The sequence below is a fragment of the Rhinopithecus roxellana genome, chromosome 10 (assembly GCF_007565055.1).
Source record: "Rhinopithecus roxellana isolate Shanxi Qingling chromosome 10, ASM756505v1, whole genome shotgun sequence".
NCBI lineage: Eukaryota > Metazoa > Chordata > Mammalia > Primates > Cercopithecidae > Rhinopithecus > Rhinopithecus roxellana.
The window spans coordinates 63,233,902-63,248,980 of record NC_044558.1 but is presented as its reverse complement, the minus strand read 5'-3'; the positions used below and the strand labels follow the sequence as shown (position 1 = coordinate 63,248,980).

General features: G+C 51.9%; 1 protein-coding gene across 2 annotated transcripts in view; it reads right to left on the bottom strand.

Moving 5' to 3' along the window:
• The window catches only part of COL2A1 (collagen type II alpha 1 chain), a 31,672-nt gene extending 17,056 nt beyond the window's left edge, over positions 1-14,616 (bottom strand). Inside the window, exons 1-16 of one of the 2 annotated variants that reach the window (XM_010354154.2) lie at positions 14,377-14,616; positions 10,042-10,248; positions 8,535-8,551; positions 8,288-8,320; positions 8,151-8,183; positions 7,990-8,043; positions 7,725-7,826; positions 6,682-6,759; positions 6,008-6,052; positions 5,843-5,896; positions 5,389-5,442; positions 4,560-4,613; positions 4,130-4,183; positions 3,945-3,998; positions 3,594-3,638; positions 3,014-3,067 (exon numbers count right to left, since the gene is read on the bottom strand). In XM_010354154.2, the coding sequence (XP_010352456.1) occupies positions 3,014-3,067; positions 3,594-3,638; positions 3,945-3,998; positions 4,130-4,183; positions 4,560-4,613; positions 5,389-5,442; positions 5,843-5,896; positions 6,008-6,052; positions 6,682-6,759; positions 7,725-7,826; positions 7,990-8,043; positions 8,151-8,183; positions 8,288-8,320; positions 8,535-8,551; positions 10,042-10,248; positions 14,377-14,461 (1,023 nt within the window). In that variant the 5' untranslated portion in view covers positions 14,462-14,616. The remainder of the gene's footprint in view (positions 1-3,013; positions 3,068-3,593; positions 3,639-3,944; positions 3,999-4,129; positions 4,184-4,559; positions 4,614-5,388; positions 5,443-5,842; positions 5,897-6,007; positions 6,053-6,681; positions 6,760-7,724; positions 7,827-7,989; positions 8,044-8,150; positions 8,184-8,287; positions 8,321-8,534; positions 8,552-10,041; positions 10,249-14,376) is intronic. The other variant, XM_010354155.2, reaches the window with a different exon arrangement.
• Between the last annotated feature and the right edge of the window lie 463 nt (positions 14,617-15,079).

Below are 15,079 nucleotides of genomic sequence, written 5' to 3'. Positions count from 1 at the left end.
ATTTTTAGGAGAGACTGGGTTTTGCCATGTTGGCCAGGCTGGTCTGGAACTCCTGACCTCAGGTGATCCACCCGCCTCGGGCTCCCAAGGTGCTGGGATTACAGGCGTGAGCCACTGCACCTGGCCCCTAATCTTAAACAAAGCTTAAATCATTTCTTCTTTTCTTTTCTTTTTTTTTTTTCTTTTTTTTTTTTTTTTGAGACGGAGTCTCGCTCTGTCGCCCAGGCTGGAGTGCAGTGGCCGGATCTCAGCTCACTGCAAGCTCCGCCTCCCGGGTTCACGCCATTCTCCTGCCTCAGCCTCCCGAGTAGCTGGGACTACAGGTGCCCGCCAGGTCGCCCGGCTAGTTTTTTGTATTTTTAGTAGAGACGGGGTTTCACCATGTTAGCCAGGATGGTCTTGAACTCCTGACCTTGTGATCCGCCCGTCTTGGCCTCCCAAAGTGCTGGGATTACAGGCTTGAGCCACCGCGCCTGGCCCATTTCTTCTTTTCTTCAACTTCAGTTCAGACCCCAAACATCCCTAACTTCACAGCCAAGTGATCATTTAAAGACTGAGAACTGAGTGTAAGGAAAGGAAACAGCGAGACAACCACGTGGACTCAGTGCTTCCTGCCTTGAAGTGCTTTCAAGGCTTGGTAAACCTCTCTGGTTAAGACTTGGTTAAGGCCTCCTCTTGGTTGACTCCAGGTTGCCTCTTCCTCTGGCCCATCCCCAGACAACCTGCTCTTATGGAAAACAAAGATGCTCAAAAGATGTCTCCCACTGGCTCCCTGATGGGGCAGGGCACCAGCCACAGTTCAAAGACTACATCTAAGCTCAAGCCCTAAGAGGCTTTGGCTTATAAAGCAAGGCAAGGTTGCCAGCTCCTTCTCTAGGACTGGACTTGGAGGGGGAGGGTTTTACTGCCAACTTTGTGGTGGCACCCCTCAAATGCTCTCTCAGGGTTCCTTAGGGCCCAGGGAACTCTTTACCCAAACTCTGGGGGCCACAGGCTGGGTGGAGCTGGGCCTAGGGCCTAACTGAGCAGGTCGGGGGGGACCTTTCCCTGCTGAGTCCTGCCTGCCAGTCTCTGCCTCTCCTTAGAAGCTAGAGAAGGATGCTTTAGGGGGAGCTCGTGTTTTAAATACAACTCAACTCTTCTTCCTGGCTGGGGTCCATTTCTCCTAAGGGAGACTCTCCAGATTGGCATTTAAGAGGAAAGCAAGAGAAGGCTTAGAAAAAATGTCAGCAGGAACATGAAGCTTCAGGATTGGCCACAGCCCCTCTGGGCTGGCCTGGCTGCTTCGGGAAACTGTTCCTTGGGAAGCTCTGGAGCACCCTCTCCTCAGAGGTCGGCCAGCAGGGAGGCCCAGGCTGGGCCTGAGCGAAAGGGAGCTGCCACGCTGCTCTGAGAGGCCAGAACTAGGCTGGCATCTGTCACCTCTCCCTGCAACAAGTCTGGAGAGAGGACACAGTCAGGCCCAAGGGAGGGCACATGACCACAGCAGGCAGACGCCAACCCAGCCCAGTCTCTGGGCCCGCCTTGACACTAGACCAGCACGCGGATCTCCGTGAGCCTGCCCCATGTCTGGGGCCTGCACACCCCGGACACTGCACAGCCCCCTTCTGGAAGTCAAGGCTGAGAAGGCCGCTGGGAGACCACAGAGTAGGGGCCTCACAGAGCAGACTCCAGAGAGGAGTCTGATGGGAGGGGAGAGGGAGGAGGAGCAAAGAAGGGCTCAAAGGCAATGTTGTCAATCTTCTAAGCCAAATCCTATACACGCTGCCAGCCTAACTACCATGGGGACAGGAACCAGCAAAGAGAACCAAGAAACAGAGCGGCTGTGCCCAGGAAGGAGGGAACAAGGACAAGGGATGGAGGTTGTCTTTAGCCCATGCAGACTAGGGCCACTGCAGCTCTGAGCCTCGCTAAAAGGCCACAAGCCAGCATCCTGCTAATCTGTAGAAACGGCAGTGTTTCTTGGCAGCCCCAGTGCTCTCTAATCCCCCTCACACAAAGTGACCCTGGGGCAAGGCACTTCAGCAGCTCTGGCTGACAAAGGGGGCGGGGGTCGAGGCTGCTGCTTATTTCACTGATCTGTCATTGAGGGAAACTTCTGCCAAACAAGACACATTAGCTGGAAAGCAGCACAACGGAGTGAAGCTGATTTATTTTGGCCAGCCCTGCAAGGACCTGTGAGGAGGGGCCTCAGAGCTTGGGTGGTGGGGGTATGAAATCAGCAGAAAGCATAATCTTTCTTAAACACGGCTTTCATCGCATCACTCGCCTGACCAAGCGCCTACAAGGACTCTCTATTGCTAAGGAATCAGGGCTAAACGCCTCCGTCTGGCACCCTGCACCCTCCCTCAGCTGCCAATCCCCTCACCCTTAATTTCCCACATTAACTAGAGGCCACCAGAGTCTGAGGCTGCAAGGCACCATTTATCTTAAGCTATTTCACTTTTCTGTGTCTCAGTTTTTTCATTTGTAAAATTGGGAGAAGAATAGAACCACCTCTCAGGATGTGGAGGAAGATGAGATGAGGTAAAACATATAGGGTATTAAACACAGGAAGTGCCTATGGAATGGTGGCCCCCGGTACTATAGCATAATATCACTCACAGCAGCAGCCAGCATAGAGCCCTGTGAGTTGATGCTCACTTTTCTAGGGCATCTGAGCAACCAGGAAGAACAGAGAGTAGCACCGTGGTACTAAAGCCAACTAAGTCTGTCTGTAAACTCCAACTGGATTGCCCAGGGAGTGGGTGGCGTCTGTTGAAGGGATTACCTGATAATCTGGATTGGTTAAGAGAATCCTGCTTTCACCCATCCACCCTCCCATTCCCATCCCTCCTCCTTCAACTGTGCAGACTCAGCCTGGGAATTTTTGATGGGCACACGCGGGGTGAATTCTTAAGGGATAACAACACTCCCTATGCTTCACAGGGTTGTTTCGAGGGTCAAGAGAAACAAACCTGTAAACTCTAAAGTGCTTGGCGAATGGTGGTGTTTGGCTTTGTCAATTACTCACCGCAGCACCAGCAGGGCCAGTCCGTCCTCTTTCACCAGGCAGGCCACGAGGACCCTGGAACACACACGAGGACAGCCTAAGCATGAGTTGGCTTCACTGTGCTCAGGGTGACCATTTCTACCTGTGGGCCCTTTGCAGATACCAGAGGAGAGGGAGGGTGCACACACCCAGGAAACCAAGGACCTCCTGATGGTGCTGGCTCCTTGACTAGCCAGGATGCCTCAGATCACACCCAACGGTTTTCTCCCCAGGCATAACACACAGATGTTCCTGTTGCTACCTATTGGGAACCTTTGTTACAAGCACACCTTGCTCCTTGCAGTAGATGAGCTTCACAAAATGTTGAGACTCAACAGAATTCTTTAAAATGGGAGCATCTTTAGTGTGTTAACATGGCTATCTTAAGGAAATATTGGTGAAATCTTGAACAAATCATCTATCTAATACATTTTGCTTTTTGCTCACAGTCAGATGAAATCTATAGCATTGAATATGAACTTTGCACAAAGGGAGCTCTTTGCAGCCATCTGATAGTCTGAAGAGTCTCTGATAAGCCTTCCTGGAGGGTGTCCATACTTACCATTGGGCCCGGAGATCCGTTCTCACCCGGGGAACCACTCTCACCCTGCAAAAATGATGCACAAGGTCAGTGTCTGAGACCCCATTCTTGGCCCCCAGAAAACTCCTAGGGAAGACACCAAAAGCCCTAGTCACCTCAGCCCGCATTGACACAAACTTCAGTCCTGTGAAGGACAATGCCCTGAGCTCTCCAGGTCTGCTGTTGGCCCATCAGGATGTAGGGCTGGTGTTCCCAGCCACTGCTGTTCTGAAGAGCTAGTTCCACTGAGCTCCACAGTGTCTCCCTGGCTAGGAAGAGGGACTCCTCAATGTCTCCCTCCTCCCCATCCCATTACACTTTCTGGCCTCTCACCTTCACACCAGGGGCACCCGCCTCTCCCTTAGCACCGTCCAGGCCTGGATAACCCTAGGGAATATGAGAAAATGTTCAATCACACTTCTGGGAAACTCAAGTTGGAAGAAATGCACGAGCCCCAAAGGGCTTTTCTCTCCCCGCAGGCATCTCTTCCTTCCAACCTCCTCACCCATGATACTTACTCTGTGACCTTTGACACCAGGAAGGCCTGGGGTTCCTGGAAAACCGCGAGCACCCTGCAATCCAAAGTGGAGGTGTTCAGAGCACAGAGTAAAATAACAGGGGGAAGCTGCCCTGGGTTGCAGGAGGGCCTCCAGCTCCCTTGGGCCACCAAGGCATTGTCTCCAATCCCCACACTTGGACAGCTCTTTCAGTAAAACCCAGACCACCCCTCCCCATACCCCCCATTTTATGCATAGTGGTATAAATAACAACTGCCCAGCCTCCCTCATGGGAGCCTGAGTGGAGATTACAAACATGGTCGTGATGAATATAGGGGCTACTGGTGTTCCATCTCAGAAGTCACCTCATTGAACTGGATGCACTGGGTTTAAGGCCACGGGGAGGGAGATGCTGGGAAAGACGCCTGAGGCTGGGAAAGATGGCATTTACCTGAGGACCAGGCGGACCTCTTTCACCAGCTTTTCCAGGTTTTCCAGCTTCGCCCTGAAGGGAGAGAGAGATACCCCAGCTTCCTCAGAGACGCAGTAGCACAGTGGGGGCACCCCAGAGGGCTTCCCTCCTTCCAGCCGTCCATGCCTTTGCCCACTGGCTCACTCATCTCCCTCAACTCCCTCAGACTCCACATGCCTGGATGCCTTTCATGGTTCACGATTTATTCTTTTGGACACATGCATAGCCCATGGGCAAGCTCCTCTGTCCTCACCAGCCTCCGACTTCCCCTGAGAGGCTTTTTCTCTCCTCTCTTGGGCTCTGCTGACTGGACGTGCTCTCCCTAACCTTGAGAGACTTTTACTGTCTAATGTTATTCGTAAAAATAGCCGAAGAGTGCCAACTCTTGTCTCTTCATTTCGTTTGCATCCTTTGTAGACATCCTGACTCAGGCTGCGCTTTTTCTAACTCATTTACAATTAAGATAATGCTGGGTTGTTAAACGCTTCTTTCTTTGTTTTTTCTTCTCTACATCTTTCTGCCTTGTGTTTTTTCTCTCTCTTCTCTCATTTCTCAATTTCCCTTCCTGGGGCTAATGATGTTTTAATTATTTCTCTTCCCCTTGGATCCAAAACAGTCCCCAGGGAACTTGCCAGCACAGTCACAGTGGCCATATAGATAGGAGATGGCATCAGGGTTTGGGACAGCCCAGTCTTGCTCCTCAAGACATCTCCACCCTGGGTGCCTCTCTGTCACTCCCCCAGCACACACCTTCTCCAGGCCCTTTCAAAGGAGGCAGCTCCTCATTTGTCTACTCATGTATACTCACATCATCACCAGGCTTTCCAGGGGGACCAGGAGGACCACGGGGACCCATGGGACCCTACAAACAAAGGAAGAGAATTTAAGAGGTGGTTAGAGCGGGAAGACACCTGAGCAATGGACAAAACTTGGACATTGTAGTTTAGGAAGCCAGTTCTTCTATGAAGAAGAAAGATGGTAAGGTCAGAACAAAGGTGCAGAGACCATAGTGGGACGCAGCAGCAGCACAGGCTGGGGTGACCCGGAGAGGGGGCTGGTAGGACAGAGTCCCTGGTGGTCCTTGCCACACTGGGCTGTCTGTCAGAGTTCCTCCACAGCTAGGAAGTGACATCTGAGTTTCCTTGGGGTCACCAACTGTGGGAAAGAGCTGGGCAGACCCTGGGAGGGACAGCAGCTGTGGTCCCAGTGGTCTATCATTAGAGGCTCCCCGGGAGAGAGGACAGGGCCGTGTCGGTACTCACAGAGACACCAGGTTCACCAGGTTCACCAGGATTGCCTTGAAATCCTTGAGGCCCCTAAAAAGTAAAATGAGGACACCAGGTGAACCCCTATAAACCACTAAAACATCATAGTGCTTGGGAATAATCTGTGACACCATGAAGGCGAAAAGACTTGCAGGTACTTACAGGAGCACCTGCAGGGCCTGGAGGTCCTCGAGGTCCCATGGGGCCCTGCATCAGAACAGAAAATGAGGGGTTTACTGCACATGCTTCACCAGTGGCCTCCACTGTGCCATCTTCTCCTAGCCAACAGCCCAGACAAAGGACAAGAAGTTACTCTGTGGGCAAGGGGCCTAGAGTGGCTGCTCCCTCTCATTTCCCACTCCCCACGCAACACTCTATTTTTATTTATAGGCACCATTTGGACAGAAAAGCTGGCCTTGCTTTCTCCTGGACAGTAGCCATGTTTACTAAAGGCTGAGTTTCATTTAGCATGTGCCAAGTCAGAGCTGCGGGGCTGAGATTTCCTGCTGGAAGTCTGTGGATGCTGGAGAACAGTAGCTGCTGTCTGCATTCTTCAGTTCTCATTCCAAGAGCAATAGCAACTGGCCTTCTAACAGATCAGCCTATATGCATCTCTCCATCTTCATTCTTCTTAGTCACTCCAGCGCATCATTAAAAGTGGCATCCATTGCCATTAAAAACCAAATACTTTGGGCTAGCTGAATGGGAGGTTACATAACTATGGAGGAGAGCTGCTCTAAGCAATTATCTGTGAGGCAGAGGTTGTCAGACTCTCTGGCTCTGCTAAGGGCCACCTCCTGCCATTTTGGCTGCAAAGAACTAGTGTCTTTTCTTACCATTGGTCCTTGCATTACTCCCATCTGGGCGCCACCAGCCTTTTCATCAAATCCTCCAGCCATCTGGGCAGCAAAGTTCTGCAAAGAAACCCAACATTAGGAGGTTGAAAGGCACTAGGTCTTCCCTACTTGGCTGGGTAAGCTCTATCTGGATACAAAGAACTCTACTGAGATAAACTCTGATTGTTGGAGACTAACCTATCATTGATCAGAATTACCACTGATGCCTGGAAAGTACTTTTGGGAACGGATTATAAGGTGGCAAAATCTGGAAGGGAAAGTGTTATTTGGAGAAGTATCAGTTCCTCACATGTCATTTTATAAAATTATTTTTATGTTCTAAAATATGATAGATATTATTTAACATATATGGAGAAACATAACCAAACCTTCTAAGGGTGTTCTTTATTCTTTAAGACTTTAATGCCCAGCAAAAGACTAAAATCAACAGTCTTGGAATATTTCACCAAGAGATGTAGTAGGCATCTGTGAGCCCATTTAAGTTTAAGAATTTACAATACAGCAAACGTCAAAATAGCAAACCTGCAAAAACTAGGCAATCATATAATTTGCTGATTGGTTTGATTCCAAAATTGACTTTAGCCACACACCTTCACTCAGTGGAGTTCTTTCATGAGAGTGAATAGTTGCTTGGAATGTACTTGGCAAGGACCAAGAATAAACGTCTTCCAAGGACAGTGGTCACTCTTCTTCCAGGGAAATACAAGTGCCCAGTCATCCTTCCTCCTAACCCTTACACCCACCCCCCAGCATCAACCACATGGTACAGATGCCTGGAAGCCAGGTAACTGAAAACTTTCTTTACAGAATCCCAGTTAGTGAAAAAAAGCCAGCCCTTAGCACCACAGTCTCATGCCTAACATGTGACTCTACTAAATTATAGGCCTGAGGACAAAGCCCATGGACAGGCTATGTACACACTGCTGGCAGCCCTGGGAGCCAGCCAGGTAAGTGCAAGTAGCAATTTAAAAGCCACATTTCTGGAGGGACAGCCTGAAGGAATGGGAAGTAAGGATACTTACTCCACCAAGACCAGGGGGACCAGGGGGGCCAGGAGGACCAGGGGGGCCAGGATTTCCAGGGGTCCCAGGTTCTCCATCTCTGCCACGAGGTCCAGGGGCACCCTTGGCATAAAGAGAAAAAGGCATCAATGGGAAGCAGTGTTTCTCCAAGAGCCATCTGTCCCTGGGCTGCTGTTTAAGAGGTGACCAGGCTCTTAAACACATGGTAGGGCCTTGGGGGACCTGGGAAGTCCACCAGAGTCAAACAGCATTGCTTTTTACTCACTTTTTCACCTTTGTCTCCACGATCGCCTCTGGGTCCTTGTTCCCCTGCAGGTCCCTGAAGGTGAAGAACATAGTAAGACGACAGCAAGGCCAGGAACCTGCAGGTCAGTAACTCGCATGCAGTGAAGAAGGGACGGAGAAGGGGATTTCCCCCTTTCTTACCTGAGGCCCAGGAGGTCCTTTGGGTCCTACAATCTGTGAGAGAGAACCCCACAGGATGGTTAGTTAGAGGACAGCACAAGGAAATGACCCATTTCGAGCAGCAACTGGGACACCAGGTGAGAATACTTTGAACTTACATCCTTGATGTCTCCAGGTTCTCCTTTCTGTCCCTGAAACATGAAACATTCACAGGATTAAGCTGAGTAAGCCCACTAAGCCCCTAGTCTAAAAGCCTGCCAGCAGCCCCTGTGTTGAGGCGCCCTCTGAAACAGATATCTTCTGATGTCTAAAAAATCACAGACTGGATTAGCATAGCATTGCTTTTGAAGCAGGAAATATAAAGGCAAAAAAATATAAAAAAAAGAAAAAGAAGAAAGCCCTTACCTTTGGTCCTGGTTGCCCTGCAAGGGGGAAAAAAAAATAAGAGAGAAGAAGAAGGTAAGAATCTTGAGATGGAAAAATACCAATTCTTGTCACTCAAACACTCATTAGATCAAACAAGTAAAAGGACACAACCAAGGAAGGTGGCAGCTTCCTGTGACTCCACTGAGCCCCTCTGTTGGGGTGTTAGGGCCACTGTGGCCCTGGGGTTGCTGAGGTCCCATGAGGAATGGAGGTGACCCAGACTTTGTTATTCAAAAAGCAGACAGCATGCAAAAGAAAGGAGCAAGGGCAGCACAAAAAGGCAAAGAAGAACTCAAGATCTAATCAGCCACGAGAAGGAAAGCACAGATTCAGTCTCTCTTCCCCCCACAGGGTAGGAAGCCCTTCCTGAACCCCAAGCCCTCCCAGAGGAAGAGTTAGGCACTTAGAAAGGTCTTACATTAGAGCTGCGTCTCCTTGAAGCAAGCACAAATAAAAACATAAAAACAGCAAGGCATATGAGTTATGAAGAGTATCGGAGCATCAGATCCTGTGCCATCCCCAGTCAATAACCCCTCCCTTACAGTAGCAGCAAAATAGTAAAGGCAAGCAACACTTCGCTCACATGGGCCTCTCAGAAAGGATCTGAGAATCTGTACATTAAGGAGCCAGTGTTGCTGAAGTGTTAAGGAAAGGCAGCTTCTCACTTCCCTTGCCACAGCCTTCTCTACTTCAGCAGGAAGGGGACAGCAAGAACTACCCAAAAAATCTAGACAAGTGTCCCCACTCACTCTGCAAGGAGATAGGATAGGACATCTGTATGAATGCTGGGAAGCACATATATCATCCACCAGCACTGGATCTAACTGGGAGTTTATAACCACCCACCACAGTGCAGACACATGGGGCTCTGTCTCCACCCGTCCCCACTAGAACTCCCAAAGCCTAGCCCTTCCCTCTGCTACTATTTTGCTTCTGAATTAGTGGTCAACTCCAAGAGAGGTAATAGCAGGTAGGAAACTACCACCAATGTTCCATAACTCAATGAGGGAGCCTGTCCCTACTGTCTCCCCACTAGCTGGCAGAGCTTTCTTCACACTGAAGACCACATACATGGAAGTCTTCTAAGGAGAAGAGAAGATGTCAGTGGCAGAGGAGGAATTAATTCATGGATTGGCCAGACAGAGCATTTGATCTCCATAGTGGCTCTAGTAATTTGCAGAGATGATTGCAGAGATGATTTCAGAGAGGATTTTTTTTTTGGTAGAATCACATCTGTCCTTCATGTGTCTTAGAAGCAAATGTTTTTGGAGATGTTGGGCAAAGAAGGACCCCTCTAGCATCTCAAACTCCCTTACTCAGTTTCAACCTGCAAGTGAGAAGTGGCCTTTCATTTCTACCCCAGCTGCCGGGTCCCATGGATAACTAGCCCCTCTGCTTTGCAGAGATGACCAGCATCTATGGGAGCATGTTTGCGGTGCTTGCAAGTAATTTATTTATGTTGAACAGGAAATAAATAAATTACAACCACTGGTAGTGGCGAGGTCAGTTGGGCAGATGGGGCAGCACTCTCCGAAGGGGATCTCAGGGCTGAGGCAGTCTTTCACGTCTTCACAGATTATGTCGTCGCAGAGGACAGTCCCAGTGTCACAGACACAGATCCGGCAGGGCTCCGGCTTCCACACATCCTTATCATTATACCTCTGCCCATCCTGCACACAGCTGCCAGCCTCCTCTGCACCAAGGGTGGGAAGGGAGAAGCAGAGAGCCAAGGGAAGGAGGGGTTGGGGAGCCAGAGAGAAAAAGAGAGAGGTTGCAGTCAACTTGACAGAATTCAAATGCTGAAGAATGTAGGCTGGGGCCACCTGGACATATAGAACTTAAAAATTATTTTCCTAAAACATCACTGAGTTTTCCATGTATTCAACAAATATTTATTATGCACCTTGCATCATGCTCTCTATTCACCAGTGAAAATCTTGACCCAGCAATGAAGGTGGGGGGTTACTGTACTATACTATTCTCTTTACCCACCTAATATGGGGGAGAACAGGTGATGAGGTGGGTGGGGGGAGTTGAAGGGTGAGCAGAAGGGAGGAGATGAGATATTCTGAATAGGAACTCTGGGACTATAAAAAGAAAGGAGACAGAAAAATGGTGAGACCTGCCTTACCCCAGCCCAGGATCAGAGAAGTCTTCTTTCTTCTGCCTTCCTCTGGGAATTATGGGTTTTGCTAAATACAACTGACAGCTAACATTCAGAGGGGATGTAGAAAATTCTGCCTACAAAAATTGGAATCTATAAGCAGCCAGGCTCCAAAAATAGATATATAAGCGAGGGGGGTGAAAAGATAAGCTATTAGACTTAGGATCTTGTCTCATTCTTTGAACCATATTAGAATTAGGACTAATTTGGGGTGGGGGTAGACCCATTCAAACGATACACGTGGGGCTTGGGCAGGCTATAAACTACTTAGGAGGCAAGGGGGCCACAGCGCCCCCAGTGCTGACCTTCACCTGTAGCCCTGCTTGGAGATGCCCTGCCTCCATCTGAAAACAGCACCCCGATTTGGGGAGCAAGGGTCCTTGAATACCTGGCTAGGGCTAAGATTCGCCAGGCCAGGCCTGGCCTCCTCCAAGAATCCAGAGGAAGAATAGCCGGGACTAGTCCCCTCCACCAGCGCCCTGCCATCTGGAATTCATGCTGCAAATGAAACCTGTGCTGACAAGAGTGCTCCTTAGCAGCCAAGGACTGTAGAGCCCGCACCACGTGCTAGGGAGCGCCCAGCGCTGTTTTTCTCATCAAAATCCCCAAGGCAATGGCAGCAGCAGGAGATGAATAATAGGAAAGAGCCACAAACCCAGAGGGTGGAGAGAGAAACGAGACTGCCCACTCCTCTTTAAGGAGAGTGAAAATCTAAAGATAAACGTTCCTTTTTACTTTCCCACTAGGAGAAATCCGCTCAGCCTTTGGGCAAGATAATCACAGAAGGGTGAGAGATCCCAGGGAAAATACAGAAGTTGCTGGGACACACCCACCGTTAAAATAGCTGGAGCAGTAGAATGCAGGCGGTGAGGAAGGTGTGGGAGAGGAGGCGTCGGTTAATGCGCTCCAGCCCAGACTAAGGAAGAGCCCACCCACACCCATGAGGACCCAGCGAGGAGAGGGGGAAATGCTTGGAGAGGGGCCACTCCCCGTGCGGATCAGATTTCCCGGGGAAGGGCGGCCCGGGATGCGCGGGCGCAGGGGCGGGGCTAGGCTGCGCTGGGTGTAAGAGCCGCTGGGTGACTCTGTGGCTGCGGCTCTGGACACGGCTCGCTCACAGACATTGGCAGAGTGAAAAGTGGGATTAAATGACTGCCCCAGGAAGGAGCCAGCGCCGTAACCGGATCCCCTAGGTGTGGACGGAGGAGCCCAGCACCACCATAATTGCTGCTCCAAAACGGCTGCCGATAGCATCCCGGCGCGCCTGATCCGGTTCCCCTCATTACCGCAAGGCCGTATAAGTGATTCTTTGTGGCAAGCCAATTAAAAAGCTACCTCTTTCGGGGAACTGTTTTGCTTCACCGCCGCTCTGCGCAGGGCTGGAGCCGGGAGGTGGCGGCGGGCGGGCACAGGGGGGCATTGTGGGAGAGGGGGTCGGGCAGTACGAGAGAACCCACCGGACCTCGTCTCTCATGAATGGGGCTTTTCTCGAGCGCACACAGAGCCCGATTCACAGGTCTCCGCGAGGAACCAGTTTAAATAAATACGGGCAGCGTTTCAGCCCCATCTGGAAGCCATCGCTGCCAATCTCCCAACGCAAACAAGCCTCACAAAGGAGGATTGAGATCTCTCCCCTGAGCCGGGGCACTGTCGGAGGCGAGGGCTCTGAAATGCAGATGAGGGTCAAAGACGCCGCCGCCAATAAGTTTCTCAAACTCGTGGAAAGATGGGGAGGAGGGGTGTGGCCGAGCTCTAGGTTTCTGACATTCCTGACGTCCATGCAGACTGCGCATTTCCCCACGTCACACCTAGGTGTCCGCTGACCCCAGGCGGAGGGGGTTACAAAGGTGGGATGCTCCAGGGCGCAAAATCAGCCTCTCGGATGCAGAATCACACTCCCTCTGGGAGGAGGAGCGACTGGAAGGTGTGGGCCCGAGAAGCTGTGGAATTACTACCTCCCAGGAAAGATGCGGCGGTGAGAGAGCTCTACCACTTAAGCAAGCGACCCTAATACCGGATGGAGTATTTGAGAATTATTTTAAATTCTGGGTGATTTTAAATATTTTAAAGTCACCCAGCTAATTCCATTGCGAACTAAGGCAGGGGTCAGTCAAGAAGACATCTTTGTGTGCTTGCAAATTTAGTACAAAAATATAGTCAGTCTGAGTCCAGGCCACGTATAGTCACGCTGTATTCCTCAAACGCCCGGGAGCGCGCCTCCAGCTTAGCGCACTACCGGGTGACCCGGCCAGAGTCTCCTGCTCCCGGCTGATCGCAGCTGCGCCGCAGGCACCAGCCCTGCCCCCGCCGCGCTAATGAACGGAAAGCCCGCCTGAGCCCGCCGCCTTCCACGCTATCCCTGGAGACAGCCTGGTGGCAGGAGAGGGCCCACAGAGCCTCGAAGGCAGAGAACTTTGATTCCCCCTGCCGAAGAGTTTCCCTCTGCGATTGATTTACAATCTGTAACATACAAAGACAGGGCTGGAATCCCAGCCGTCGGAAACGTGCCCAAACACGTGGAAAAAGAAAAAATCCTCTCTACCTAATACACTTTCCAGGCTTCGTTTGTCCTGAATATAATCCCAGACAGTGGACCTTACCAAAGGAGGGGTAGAAAGAAAGGTGCAGTCCGAACAGCCTTTGGACCTGACTACAACAGCCATCTCTAACTATACCGGTTGAAATAGTTGTAGCAATCGTAACAATCGACCAGCCTGCCCCCCTTCACACACACACACACACACACACACACACACACACACACACACACACCACGCAGCCTGGCTAGGTGAGTTCCAGAATTCAGAAAAGTAACTCATTGTAGTACCTTGGGGCGGTGGGGAATGGGGTAAGACCGCGGGGAGGGGGGCGCTATTTTCGGGGGAATTTGAAAAGCACGGTCTGGTTGGAATGTTATCGTCTTTCAGATGGTCTCTCCTACTGGAAGTTTCTGTACCCTTTATCAGAAGACAGGCGCAGGCGGACGGAGGGAAGTCGAGATGAGCGCGAGGGCTGCACCTTGCTCCAGGGCCAGCTGGGTGGGGAGAGTACCCTAAAGAGGCGCTGAGGTCTCAGAGGGCCTCTCCGAAGCCGTTCTTTGTGGCCTGGGATTTCAGCCCACCAGTGTCAGAGTGTTAGTCCCCTTTGTCTAACTCTCCTTTGAGCCCACCAGCCACCAAGCCTTGAACAGGCTGTGAAGTCAACCCTTTGGCGTTTGCTTGCTCCCTCACTCGCGTTCTCTCTTTCCTACTTCTCCTAAGTTCGATGAGTTGAGATCTGTTTTTGCAGAACTCGAAGTGCTTCGAAGAGGCGAGCTGCGTGCATGTGCGCCTAATTATCAAAGCTGGTGGAAAAGAGCGCATTTATATCTGTGCGCAAACTTCTCCCAGCCAACACTTTGCAAGTTCAGTATTCTAGCGCAAAGTAAGGACTTGCAAATACTTGCAACCGCTATGGGCAGCGAGGACCCTGGGACAGAGTCCTTGACTCCCAGAACTCTGCTCGGTGAACTCCTGCGTGTCCCGTACCTAAGTCAGCGAGCTACGACCCTGGGAGCTGTTTTAGCCCGGAGCCGCGGGCTCCAGAGCTGGAGCGGGCCGGGGAGAAGGATGCTGAGGGACGCATAGAAGGCAGGCAGACGGGCAGGGGACAACTTACGGACATCCTGGCCCTGACACCGAAGGACAGCGGCTACGAGCAGCGTCAGCAGCACCAGCGTCTGGGGAGCCCCGAGGCGAATCATGGCTCACCGCGGGGCCTGGCTGAGCCGGGCCCGGGCGGAGCGCAGCGAGGCGGCAGGAGCACGGCACGGGTCCGGGTCTCTACCGCGCCCTCATGCAGGAGGCCCTTGGAGCAGGAGGAGGAAGCGGGAGACCCGGCAGCCCAGCAGCGCTCTGCGTCTTCTCCCCGCCGCGGCGCCCGTTATATGCGCCCGGCCCCTTTCGAGGCTGGAGAACTCGCCCAAACCGCGGGCCGCCCCCTGCCCCCCGCTGGGCTGTAACCTGAGCCCCCCGCCCTCGGAGCCCGCCTGGTCCCTGCCAGTGCCCGCACCTGCCCAAGCCGGACCCCCCTCTCTGCGAGTCCCGCTTCCCGCCCCCCACCCCTAGGGCGCCGAGTGGCCTGATCGGGCGGGGCGCAGAGATGGCCCCTGCCCCCCAAACCCGGGACTGCGGCGCTGCCCCCCTCTGACCACAGGCGGGAAGGGGGGCCTCCGGCCCCTCCCCTCGGAGTTCTGCCGGAGTTGGAGGGGAGGGGGGTGTTTGCAGAGGCGCAGGCCAAGAGCCCTAGACCAAGGACGGAAAAGACATGGGAGGGAGGAGGGAAAGTGGTAGAAAGGAGCAGCGAAGGGAGAAGGAGCAGC